Source organism: Leiobunum rupestre, chromosome 6 (genome assembly GCF_980474605.1).
Source record: "Leiobunum rupestre chromosome 6, qqLeiRupe1.1.hap1, whole genome shotgun sequence".
NCBI lineage: Eukaryota > Metazoa > Arthropoda > Arachnida > Opiliones > Sclerosomatidae > Leiobunum > Leiobunum rupestre.
The window spans coordinates 46166876-46181102 of NC_143389.1; the positions used below are offsets into that span (position 1 = coordinate 46166876).

The 14227-nt window shown below is 41.0% G+C and overlaps 1 protein-coding gene across 4 annotated transcripts in view; it reads left to right on the forward strand.

Annotated features, from left to right (window-relative positions):
* The window catches only part of LOC149941156 (uncharacterized), a 37760-nt gene extending 25317 nt beyond the window's left edge, over positions 1 to 12443 (forward strand). For all 4 annotated transcript variants that reach the window (XM_090179847.1, XM_090179849.1, XM_090179846.1 and 1 more), the window contains one exon: positions 1687 to 12443. In XM_090179847.1, the coding sequence (XP_090035973.1) occupies positions 2032 to 7026 (4995 nt within the window). In that variant the 5' untranslated portion in view covers positions 1687 to 2031 and the 3' untranslated portion in view covers positions 7027 to 12443. The remainder of the gene's footprint in view (positions 1 to 1686) is intronic.
* The last annotated feature ends 1784 nt before the right edge of the window (positions 12444 to 14227 follow it).

Consider the following 14227-nt stretch of genomic DNA (forward strand, 5'->3'; position numbering starts at 1 on the left):
TTCTATTTTTGGACGTAAATAAAAAAAATAGATTAATTTTAGATTTCATTATTCAAAATCAGCGATTTCAATTTACACTTAAAAATATTTTCTTTTTCTCTGATATCTATATATTGCCCGACCTCGTTTAGTAATTTAATTCCGTAATAAAATAACGATGTTATATTGACTATATTGAACTATAAACAACCTATATAATATTTAATATAAAAAAGGAACGTAGTATTCTCAAATAATGTTAAACGTGACAAATTTTAAAAAGTCGGGCTTCGATCGCCCTAAGTTGGTATCTGTACCGACGATTATATTGGATGAGTATCAGATCGCAAACACTAAAATATGCGCCTCTTGTTTCCGGTTCGATTTTTTTTCCTACCCCAACATGGAGGATACATTATATCGGCTGCGGGGGGATGAATGCCAATTCAACATTTTTTTCAGTAGTTGAATGAAATGCACGCGTTACCAACGGGGCTGTTTTGACGTTTTATATCCAGGTGCTAAAAATTTCAACTATCATAAAATCGTGAATAGCACGTACATCAAACCCGACGACGAACTCGGGCTAGGAATATTTTTTAGAGCGTTTTATTCTGCTGGTTCCTATACTCTGTTGCAACTTTAGAATGAAATAGATTAAGAAAGTTCGCTATAAGGTTTTGGAATTAATACGAGCAGTTATACTGATAAATTTTGAACAGTCCAATTTTAAAAAGTTACTGGCCTTAATAAAATAAAGGCCTTTTCACACGAGCCAACTTTTCAAATCAAAATGCTGAGTCAGCAAAAATGGATCAGTGATCCATTTTTTACTCGCGTACTTTTTTGGTGGATCAACTCATCGAACTTTTATTCACACGAACCAACTAGTTGACTCAACTCAAGTTGACTCATCTAGTTGGGTCAAAAAGTTGGCTCGTGTGAAAAGGCCTTAATAGTAAGACTAACTTCCTAAGAAATAGTTTGGGCTACAGCTCGATAACAACCTAATATTCTATAAATATAATTAGAGCTCCATCCAGCCCCAAGAATTGAATAAACACTTAAACAAGAAAAAAATTAAAAAGTATACCAAACTATACTGTTAAAAAATTAAACCTAGAAATTTTAGCTTTCATCCCGGGATAACCACAGTTAGTTTATGGTAATGACACGCCACCATTCAACGAGATATAATCATTTCTCGAATTCGAATAGTAATACCCAACAGCTTACGCGTAAGTAGAAAGTGGAACAGTTCAATTTTTAAATTATTTTTATGGTGAATTTGTAACCGTATAATTTTTAATTATAGTAAAAACAATTAGGTACGAGCAATGTTGACTTCATTTTGAATAAATATTTGCATATTGTTTTGAATTTTCTAAGTTGGTAACGCCTAAAATGTAATAGAGGATGATCTGATAGTCTCAATTCAATACTTGGTCGCAAATGTTTTAAACCAAAAACGAGAACATAATGCGGTTGAAATGTACTCGCCAAAACGAATATCGTACAAACATTTGTTTGTTTTATTCACGTACGACTAATTTTCTTGGATATTAAATATTTTTGTGAAAAGCCGCGTACCGTTTGTATCGCTCAAGTTTGTGTTGTAAAATATTTCTTTATAATTGTTAAACAAGCGTAGTTATCATAGGCGAATAATTTCCTAAAGTATCTTTTTGTTTTTGTCTTTTGTCACAGGCCACACTCACTCCTGCAGAAGACAAGGAACGAAACCGAAAATGAGTTGAGTGGTGACGCGAAAAGACTTTGGCGTATTTGGTGTTGCGGTTACAGTGGGGCGTCCTCCTGTGGCCTTTTTGGGAACATTCAAACAAAAGCACCAAAGAAGCGAAACCAAAACCCTAAAATCAAAATTAATCAAAACGTAAAAATAAATATTATTATATACAAAAAAAACCCCACTCATTAAAAATTAATTATCTTCACATTTCGGGAAAAAAAAGTATCGCATTTTTATTCTTAGTTATTTGAAAAAAAAATATATATTTAAGTGTTTCGGTGAAAAATATAAAGAAGAAAAAAATGAATTTAGCGGTAACTCCGGAAAGAGTGCATAGCATGATGGAGAACTTTCTGCCTTCGAATGACAGTAACGGCGGCAGCGGGCAAAGCTCGCCCCTGATCGACCAGCAGATGTACTCTGGAGACGAGGACGGGACGGGCAGCGAGAAAAACGGGCGGATGACCCCCGTCTTCGAGAGCAGGATGGGCGGCCATCACGGGTCCGAGCCGACGGCGGCCAAGAAGCGCCGGAAACAAAGCAACCCCGTCAGGTACCACACGACGCCCTCCTACTCGTCGCCGCCTCCGCCGCCGCCGCCGCTCCCTTCATTGGTCGACTTCGAGGAAGGCGAAGAGGAAGCGGCGTCAGCGGGTGGCGCCGAGAGGACGCGTTCGGTCATTTCTTCGGCGCCCGCCGTCGAAGAAGTTCTCAATTTGGGGAAGAAGTCGCGGAACCACTTCGTCGTCAACAACAATAACGTTCACAATAATAACTTCAACAACAACAATAACATTAACAACAACAATAATAACAATAACGTCATCAACAACAACGGAGAGTCGGACGAGGAGAGGACGCCGACGGCAGCCTTCCAATGCCACCACTGTAATTGCGCCTTTCAAAGCGAGAACAGACTAAGGTTACACGTGGAGGAGGAACACGTACAAAAGTTACTCGAAGAGCGACTGTTACATCAGCAGCAGCAGCAGCAACATTCTCAGACCAAATCTACCTCATTAGACGCCAGGGACGACAGTAGTGACGAGTCGCCCCGAGACTTTTCTCTGTCCAAACCGTTAGAAACGTCGCTCTCGTCGGCGGTCTCGTTGATGCAATCGTTGGACCACAAGAGTAAGGTGGCGGCCACGATCAGCTCGGCGGCGGCGAGCGGAAACTCGCTTCCGCTTTTCCCCGGTCAAACGGCCTCGGACGGAACGGTCGTCGGCCACCAAGACCCGAAAGACTATAAGTCGCCTTCGCACGCGTTCCAGTTTCCTAACCTGTCCCCCTTGATTCCTTTCTCGCAATCGAGCCACGTCTGTTCCGGGGGCAACGTCGATTCTAAGTCACCGGCGACGGGCGGCCTCCCCTTGCCGCTGAGCATGTTCTCCGGGCCAATGGCGCCATTCCTATTTCCCGTCATGCCTCAGGGTCAAACGCCGCCCATCTCGAACGGAGGCTCGATCTCCGGCGCGGGAGGCGTCACGCAGACTGGGGTGAGAATCTTCAACCCGGAAGCCTACTGCGAACTTTGCAACAAAGAATTTTGCAACAAGTACTTCCTCAAGACCCACAAGGCGAATAAACACGGCATTTACTCGGTAGATTCGCTAGTCAGCAGCCCGTACGCTGGCGCCTTCTTCGGCTCCAGTCTGGGCAGCAACGTGCCGATCCCTCCCGCGCTCTTGGGCCCGCCGCCCACCTCCACGGCCGAATTGGCCGCCGCGGGCATGGCGGGGATTTCCAGGCAGGGGGTGCTCAATTTGGAGTCCTATTGCGAGATATGCCAAAAAGAATTTTGCAACAAGTACTTTCTGAAAAAGCACAAATACAAGATTCACGGAATCGGCGAACCTAGTCAGAACTCGCAAACTTCGCCGACAAGTACCCCGAACGCGACCTCCATGGCGTCCGGAATCTTTTCCACGGCCAGCCCGGGTTCTTCGGGCGCCACCGTCACAGTCAGCGCCGACCGGAAGGGCTGCTCGCCGTCGCCGGCGATCCATCCTTCGGTTTCGCAGCACAGCGTCGACTCCGTTCCTAACTCGTTATTCCAAGAGCAGTCGATGTCCTGCGACGTGTGCAAGATTGAATTCCCCAACTCTTTCAGTCTTCAAAACCATAAATTCTTGGCGCACGGAGTTTCCAACGCGGAGAGCGGTATGTTGATGCCGTACACGTCACTGGCCAGCTCGATGGCCAGCTCGATGGTCAACTCGATGGCCAACTCGCTACCGTCACTCGTATCTACCTCTATGAACGAAAATCGCGTCACGTCATCTTCCGCGTCGCAAGCGCCCGTCTCGGTCGGTTCGGAAGGCTCGCTATCGGCTTTCACGCCGGAAAAACTGAGGGAAATGGGCGTCATTAACGCCGACGCCTTCTGCGACATTTGCTGCAAAGAGTTCTGCAACAAGTACTTTCTCAGGACTCACAAGCAAAACAAACACGGCATCGGAACTCCCGAAACGTCCAATAAATCCAACAGCGGTTCCGTTTCCGGAGAAAAGATGGAAGAATCCAATTCTTCCCTGAAAAGCCTCGAAGAAATGGGACAGGAATCTCATTGGAGACTGCAAAACGAGTTGGAGCAAATGTCCAGCGGAATGCTGGTCAATCACACTGGAGGAGAGATTAACTGTGATGTTTGTAACCGACCATTTTCCAGCCCTTACCTCTTAAAAATGCACAAGTTTTATACACACAACATTCCGTATATCAAGGAGGAGAATAAGTCGAAACCCGGTTCACCAGTCGAGCAGCATCCGGGAGGCGGAGCTAACGGCGGAGGTCTCGGCGGAGCGAGCGGCGCCGCGTCCGACGGCAAAGACTTTAAGGACTTCGATCCCCGATCGAGCGCCCACACCCCGAGTCAGGAACGAAACAACTTAATCGAAGATTCGGCCAACCAAGATCTTCAAAAGCTTCAAAGTATGATCAGAGAATTGAACGCTTCCGTCTCTTTCGACAACATATGCAGGACGCCGTGCACCATCTGCATGGCCGAATTCGACAACAAGTACTTTCTAAGAGCGCACATGATGAACGAGCACGGCATACTTCCGACGGAGGACGGAAGGGCGCCCGGTTCCATGGATCACCTTCCGATCTCTTACTCGTTGGCCGATACGACGGGAGAGCCACCAAAATCTTCCAGCGCGACAGCGTCCAGTCCAGACTCGGAAGCTTTTTGCGAAATCTGCCAAAAGGAATTTTGCAGCAAGTACTTCTTAAAAACACACAAGCAGAACATTCACGGGGCGCCCTTGGATTCGCCGATCCCTCCTCCTCCTCCTCCTCCGATTCCATTGATCAGGAAACCGACGATGTCTCTGGTGCCGATCGTTCCGGAGAACGGGATCAAGTTGAAACCGCAACCGTCTATTCTACCTCCACCGATGCCTCTGCCACCGCCCTCGCTCGGCGGCCCTCAAGCTTCCGAACCTTCCATGGCGTTACAACCGCTTTCTCCTTCCGCCGACACCACTTCATCTCTCGAAAGCAAACGAGACAGAGAACGAAACGTCACCGGTCGCAATTATTGCAACATCTGCAACAAGGAACTGTGCAACAAGTATTTCATGAAGACCCACATGCTGAAAATGCACGGCATCAATCTGGAATCGCAGCCGGGAGAGCCGACCAAGACTTCGGCCATCGGGTCCATCGGCACCATCGGCGGGGTGACGTGCGACATTTGCCAAAAAGAACTCTGCAGCAAATACTTCTTAAAGGTTCACAAACAAAACACGCACGGCATCAGCGAAGACCCTTCCCCGCTCAGAGACCCGCCGACGTTGGTCAGCTCGTCCGTCGAAAAAGAGCCCAATTTACTGCCGGGAGAAGTGCCGGACTCGACCAATCGCTACTACAGCCACTACACGGAAGTGTGCCCGCTCTGCGACCGTCGATTCAAAAGCATCAAATGGTTAAAGTCCCACATGTTGAACGACCACGGCGACGTGCTCAAAGACAATCTCTTCGCCCACCTAGAAAGCTTGCAAGATTCCAGCCTGATTTGCATCATTTGCGCCAACACCTTCGGCGACAAACAGTCTCTGCAACTTCATCTGATCAAGGACCACCGAATTTCGACAGACGAGTTGGGGATCCTGAACAACTCCGGGATGAAAAATTCGTCGGATCCTTTGAGCTTGGTGGTTCGTGATCGGCCCAAGACCCCGGTCAACGGCTGCCCTTCTCCGATGGCCGCTTCTTCCGGACTCTTACTGCCTCCCTTCCCGCACCAAGTCAAAATCATCAAGAGACCCGGCGGAGGCAGCACTCGCATCTACCACTGTTCCTACTGCGTCTATTCCACGCGCTGGTTGTCCAATCTGTACGCCCATGAAAAGAGACACACGGGTATCAACATCGAAGGCGAAAAACGCTTCGTCTGTCGAATCTGCCACCGCGGCTACCGCTACAACCACTCGCTGCAACGGCACATGCTGGGCCATCGCGCTGGTCTTCGCGACGGCTCCAAATCGTCGGCCCACGTGTCGCGCTCCGACTCCGGTGAGAACGGCGACGACAAGGCCGAAAGAATGCGGGACGGCGCCAACCTATTCCAGAGGCCCTTGAAAATGAAGAGGTACCGCTGCAGCAAGTGCAACAAGAAATTCCGAACGCGGGAACTGTGCTTGGCGCACATCCAAGCCACGCACAGGAAAGGCGGACTACCGGGGAGCTGCTCGCTTTCCAGCGGATCGCCCAAAAACGTCAGACCCTACCGATGCCGCCTCTGCAGCTTTTTCACGCGTTCCTGGAATATCCTCAAGATACATATCAGTAAGCAGCACCCGGACACCTTGATGGAGCCGCCGCCGCCCCTCTTCCGAGACGACCACCAACGATTGATGGCCCTCAGGCGGATGGAGGACGAGGAGGAGGAAGAGGAAGAAGACGAAGAGCCGGAAGACATGTCTCTGAGACCCTTCTCGGAACAGCCCTTGTTCCTCAACAACGTCGTGCAAGATCTATCGAAAGGTTCCACGCTTCCGGACGAGTCTCGGAGGTCGCCTTCGCCTCCGACGTCCTCCTCGCTGGGGCTGGTGCCCAGGACGCCGTCGACGACGCCCCAACTTCCTATGACGTACGCCATGCCCCAGAATCCTCCCACCGCGGGCTCGTTTATCATGCAACCGTTCCTGATCGCCCAGCCGTCTTCGGAAGGAGCGAGCGAAACCGGTTCCGCCAAAAGAGACACTTTCGTTCCGTCGCTAGTCTATTTACCCGTGTGCCAGAAAATCTCGCAGCCGATGACGGTCGCCTTCACCCTGACACCGGCGTGATGAGAATGAAGCCGTCGAATCGATTCCGAAAAGATAGACACCGCGCGTACGCCGAAATCATCATCCCCAAACCAACGTCGTCGTTGTCAAATATTATTTATATTCCAGAAAGAAGTAGAACGGGGAAATATTACGACCGAAGGAATTTAAAGCTCCATAAAACGGCCAATACCTTTTTCTCCCTCAATTTCTAAACATTCGTTTTTGAACGGGGATCTCAGGACGGACGCGAGTGCGCTTCTCATCATTTCGAAAAAAGAGAGAAAATAGTTACATTTGTCGAGACGTATATAATCGTGGTTATTCTTTTTTTTTTCATCCCCAAATTTTAAAAACAAAGATTGTCGAAAACAGAAACCCGAAAGAAGGGTAAAATGAAACGTGAATCGAGAATGATCAGGGAACGAGTAAAGAAAACATTGACTTCGCATTCCTATAGATAATATACCCCTTCATATTTTAACCAAGATTTTGAAAAGTCGTTTATCCCCCCTCCCCCATTTTATTAAATAACGAAAAAAAATTATCCGTTAAGTTTAAACAAAAAGTGAAAACTCCAAAATCAAAATGTACTACGCTTTCCCCTATCATCATTTTAAATAAAAAATACCCAAGTTATTTAAATAGATTTACCCCTCTCACTTAAAAATACCAAATATTATTAGGGAAAATTAAATTTAAAACGGAGAAACCCTTTATATATTGAAAGAAAATTTAAAAATTCCCTAATCCCCAAATCCCCTTGTATTGATAAATCTAAGAAAATATGAGCCAAATCAAAATAACAAACTTAACTGGTTGAACGTTTTTGCTCTGTTTTTTGAGCTGCGAGGTTTAAAATATCGCTTTTGGAAGATAAAGACGTAAAAACCGATTAGTTTCACCCCTATCACGTTAATCGTAATTAAGTTATTTTAATTACTAAACGGGTTATAATATATTTAATTCGAGTAAAACTTATCTTTTAATATATATTTCTCATAATTTTCTTCCCTCGTGAGAAAGGATAAACGATATTTGGGAAAAAAATTAACTTTTTTAAATTTAACCGGATAAAAATGTCATCCTTTTAGTTTGTTTTGTTTTTAAGTGTGAATGTGCGGGCATACGTTAAGAAGGAGAAAAAACTGCGTAACGAATACAAACTGGTGATCCTCTCGGAAGAAAACAGCTAGAAAACAATATACAACCTCACGATTCCTCATTCTTAAAACAAGCTGAAGAGACAATTTAGAATTATTTTTTGCCAGCAAGATTTATTAACGAGAATACGACATTCTTATTTTCTTAACAATATCGGTAAAAAAAACCCCTTCAGAAGTCATCAATGGGTGAGACGTTTCATAGGCATGTTTATAAATATGAGTTGACTTATAAAAGCATGATTGTTTAAGTTATGTTTTTATGGAAAGTACAAAAAATACCAAGTATTACGATCTAAAAATTAACGAAACTGAGCCAGGTGATTTTTTATATTATACAAAACAGTTTCGTTTGATAGAAGGTAAAACTTGCTATTTTTTTCTCTCGATTAATTTGCGCGTAGTTTTTACAAGTCAAATATAGCAACATTGCCCCCCAAATCTGCGTGATAAGACAAAGACTGTCTCCTATAACAAAATACATCCTCCCAAAAACACTCCGTTACGGTAGTATTAATATCATATTTAGTACTACATGTTAAATTCGAATAATACAATACACAAACTAAACTCAGTTATAACGCTACTGTCAAACCATTTGAACAGTAGCTTTACCTCATTTTAATTTCTATATTTATTAAAACACACGAAAAATATTCCCAAAATGAAGTTTAGAAAGAGAAAAAAAAAGCTTGTTATATTTGAGTTAAGGAAGAGTATAGGTCGTTGTCTTTTTATTTATTTTGTAAAATTTTCACAGAGCTTCATTATGACGTCATACCCATTTTTTTTTAAATTTTCACCATATTTTTAACTACTAGTAAGCCACCATCGCGTCAGTAAATTCGAATTTACAATTTCGGGCGAAAATCAGTTTTTTTTTAATTTCAGCGTGCAATATTGGTAAATTTACCAAATATTTTTTGGTTTCGATTTACTTACACGGGGGCATTCTATTTAATTATTATTATTTTTTTCAATGCTAAAGAAAAAACCTCTAGTCAGTTTTAATATTATTTTTTGCTTGAAACCAAAAAAAAAGAAGAGGATTTTATGAAAAAAAGGGCTTTAATTTATAATTTAAAATAATTAAAAAATGCTGAAAAGATCCCACACCCTTTTAATCAAAAAGAATCACCTAATTCAAAACACACATTGTTTTTGCTCACGCACCCCTCCTTACTTTTAATCATCTTTTGTATATTATTTTTTATCTTAATTGGGCGTTCTTATATATTATACAGGTATATCGAAAGTTTTGTGTAATTGTATTTAAATTTAGAAGAAAAAAAAAACAAGCCGTTAAAAGAATTATTCAAAGAGGGACCATAAGGGGACACCGAAATCTTGTAAAATCAAAACAAAAAGTCGTACGTAAATTTTTATTTTAGTTATAGAAAAACTCCATGTTTCAGGGTCGGGTATATAGCTTGCTAAAACGGGTATTTAAGCAATTTATTATAAAATTCAAGCTTGTACTCGCCCCACATTGGATTTTTTTCCAGAGTTACTCTTTCCAACATTATAAAGGACTACATTTTTAAAATAAAATTATTAATTAAAAAATGTTTGCTTAGAAAAAATACGCGAAAAACCATGTTTGTCAGTGTACAAAAACTACCTCAAAACGCATACATTATGAAATAAAAGCCGTTGGATGTCTGATGAAAATTATACGCGTGTATCAATGAAATAACAAACCCCCGTAAGCCCTCGAAATACTACGATTCTAATTTAATTACTAAATATAATTTAAAAATATAATCTATTTGAAAAATAGATTACCATCCCATCATCCCACCTTATTATTATTTTGTAAGCTCTGTTAAGTTCAACTTAAATTCAGCCTAGTCTATAAAGAAAAACAATGATTAAATATAACACTGCCCATATTTGAAAAATATACTACGAGGACGATTATTGGATTTTGTTCGACTAATCAGTTTAATTAAGCGAATTATAAAATTAAAGGGACCAAATTATCTCTGTCGCTATAAATCGAACATTTTAGTTCCAACCTCCGAACCAATCCTTCAAAATGACCAAACGCGTTCCCGATATATCGCCATGTTATACCTATCACTCGATTGTTGAATCATAGGTGGGGGTGAGGTAAAGTTACTTTACTCTTACGTTTGAGCCAACTTTCGGGTAAGATACGACCTAGCCTTATAATTGATCCGTGTGTGGTAACTTTTTATAACTATATAGACCATAAAAAGCCATTCGAGAAAATGAAAAAAATTGGAGAAAAAAGAAATAATTGTGATGGATTATATTACGTTTAAGGGGTCTAAAACCCGGCCCCCTTTTTAATTGAACCTTTTTTCCCTTTTACACGAAAAAACTTTTTGCAATTAAGTTTTATTAAGGCTACGTTGGTCGCGTGATCGGCCGACGGATCACGCCAGCTTTTAACAAAAAAAAATTATCCCTTAATATATATTCAAAAAAATTGAACAGCTCACGCCGCACCCTAACTTAAACGAAAGTCTTTTTTTTTGTTGTAATTTTGAGCTGATATATATTCCGCTTCACTCGAAAACAGTCAAATATAATGTTCCCAAATGAGTAAATATTAGATCCAATTTCTTTTTCCGTTTGTTCATCACGTGTATTTCTTCCCAATTTTTTCTCATTCTAACGTTAACAAATTAGTATTATAAATGGAAAAGTTACGAGCGGAAAGTTGTAAGGTATATAGAGGTATATATTTGAGCAAATAAGAATTACAAAAATTAGTTCACTAAGGTATATTTCAATAGTTGAAAGGCGTCAAAATAATTTCGACATTCGAAAACCAAAAAGGTGCCCCTCTTAACTTCTTCCCAACATTAATAATTCTGTCAATTTTGGCTCAATTCGCGGCTGACGATGGTAGCCTCCCCCATTTTTACAAAACCAATTCAATAAACATACGGCTTACCCCGTGCTCTTAACGGCGGTGAATACAACATTCACCTCACCCCATCCGTATAGCACCTACGTCGCCACCCCACCTCCGCATCCATCTCTTTAATTTCCATCCGGGAGAACCGTAACAACATCCCTCTAGAATGCCACCCCGTTAACGTACATCCTCCTGGCGCAAAAAAACACACGCGACTTTTTACATAGAAACCCCTCCCCGACTTTTTAAGGGTTTTTTCGGCTTTTAGGAACGGTTCGAGGCAAATAACAACAAGGAAACAACGGTACCTATAGGTCCAAGGAGGAATGAAGCGAAGGGGGGGGGGGGGCTGTTATATTATTCGCTAGAGGGCGCCATATAGCTAGAGGAGCCCTAAAGTGGGGTGGAATGAGTCAGCAGAGACATCTGGGGAGAAGCCACGCTTCATTTGGCGTTTATTGCCATTCCCGTTATAAGCGCTCCCCCCCTCCGGCTACGCTCATTTGCTGGACAAAGCCTTTTTCTACTTCATTTCTCATAAAAATTGACCCTGCCCGTATGTGTATACACCGCCTTGTATATATATATACATTTTTTTCTCCAAATTCGACCCCCCTTTCGTCGTCTCCGTCGTCTGCTACTCCACGATACAATTTTACCCCTCAATTTTAGCCGCCTTTTCATTTGTTAGTCACAAAAAATAATGATAAGCCATTTTCTTTGTCTAGTGTTTACAACAACTTTTTTTTCACGCGCGTACAGCTGTATTTATCGAGAGATATATTTTTTTGGCGTTTTCTATAGAGTTTTCATCCCCCTAGGCTTGGCACCTCCTGTCTTGAGATTACTTTGTATACAAAGACCGTTGAAATATATTTTAAGCCTCACCGTTTTGATTCGTGGCAAATCGGCAGATTTATTGTCGCATTATATTCGATATTATTTGCTCAAATATATAATTCCATCTTTTTTTAAGCGTCGTTCGTTGTTATTCCACAATCATTTCTTTATAAAAGTCGGGCGTTCAGTAAGGCTAGGAATATATTGACGTTAAAATATATTTATTTTCCCTCAAAATCAAAAACATTTAAACCTTCAAGGTTTTTTTTATTGCTACAAATCAAAAAAAGAGTTTCTTTTTAAGAATGACATCGGTTGTGAGATATCATTAAAAATCAAATCAAAATAGTTATGTTTTTTAAATGAAAATAAATAAAAATGCTGCTATTTTACATTGACATTCCTTCTCTTAGCGTTTATTTTGTATATCCGATTTACCCTTTTACTTTTTATGTACTTTTTTGTCACCCAGAAAACAAACTAAAAATATTTCCCCTTGTTTGTAATAAGCATGAAACTAGTCTTTTTTTTAATAAATATGAAAATTAAATAAACCAAAGTTTTGTTTCCTTATCCCAATTCCTGCAACGTAAATATTGTAAAAAAAAAGTATCTTTTGTTTGGAAACCAAATATTTTTGTTTGGGATAGAAGAAAAATGATATAAAAAATGGCCAGTTTTCATTTTTTAATTTTACTTTCATTGAATTGTGTTTGTATTATATATTTGCATGAAAAATTCCGTTCATATATGTTGTTTGCTCCCTAACCCCCTTTTCATTTGATTTCATTGTGTTCGCCCCCCCCCTCCATGACAGATATTTTAACGAGACAGCGAAAATAAAAAAAAATATTCCAAAGAATTAAATAATTTTCATGTTTTCATTTATTCATATATAATCGAGGTGTCATATTTAAACACGTTTAAATTTAATAAGTTTGAATATAGATTACAGGTATAAATAGCAAGCACTGATTATGAAATTACGAGGTAGTAACTATCGCATGATGCGTTCATTTTATTAAATATGTTTAGTTCTTAAGCCTAATGTTTATGCCATTACCGAATGTGTTCGATTTTTCGACTTATTTTTAAAAACGTATTTTACGCATCCTTTCGTTAAAAAAGCGTACTAAACGATAAGAAAAATAAATAAATTATAATTTAAATTACCGCATTTACAACGGTAAAATTATTAACGTTTACGTGCAACGGTCTCAACGCCATTTTCGATAACGCCTTTGGTCTATATTAACTTCTCTTCCATTCTTGAAATCTGAATCGACCGATAGTAAACGTCCCAAAAAATACGAAAACCGTTTAGATATTTTATCCAGTACCGGTACCAAACGTTGGGATTTTACCTCGACTCTCCAAAAAAAGGAGAAGAGGAATGCCCAAGAATTTATCCCCCCATACACCAGTCTTCTATTTCCGATTTCGCCCGATTTTCCACATCTCCAACTCCCCTGGTATCCGTTATCTAGTTGTAAAAAAAAGCCCACGAAAGAGTCTGAGAGTTTTTAACGATTTTTTTTTGTCCCTCCCCCCTCACTCGCGCGGTCTTCGGCGCCGCTATATTTTTATCGTCCGGCAACACCGAGAGAGAGAGAGAGAGAGAGAGGAAGCTAAAATTGACCCAAAAAAATCCCCCCCACCTGAAAAATACGCGGAAGAAATTCAGCTTCTATCCCGCCACCCCTCCTTCAGACGATAGCGGAAGAAATAGCAGACGAAAAAAGAGCAGGGGAGAAAAGAGCATCTGAAAACTGAGTAGGAACTTAGCTTCGCGTGGCACAAGACACGTGAGCTCTGTCTCTCAACTTATAAGAGAAACCCATAGGCAGGGGAAGAGACTACCAAAATTGCGGGGGGACGTTCGTAAAGGCTTCTCTAGAAGCTTAGATTCGAAGGTTTTACCTTTTCGATTTTAGGGTTTACGATCACTTTTGCTATACTGATAGATAGTTTAACCATTTTTGTCCCAACTAAATTTTTTTTTAATATCCCCTTTTTTATAGAATTAATCTTGACAACTTTAGATTAATTAATATTATTTTAATAAAATTATTCGCTCAATAAAATTATAATAATTATTAAATTAAATTATTATATCTTAAATATTTTCCGTTTTGTATACCAATTACAATTAATATATTTAAAAAATAGACAATATCATCGACTTTACAAGTAATTTAACATTCAAACCGCCCCCTTAAAACCGTTGACATCTAGCGGTGTAAATAGTCATTAATTTTAATGTGGATCTCAGTTTTTAAAATAGAAGTGATTATGTCTAAATGAAAGTTCCCTCTGTTTGAAGGGGGAA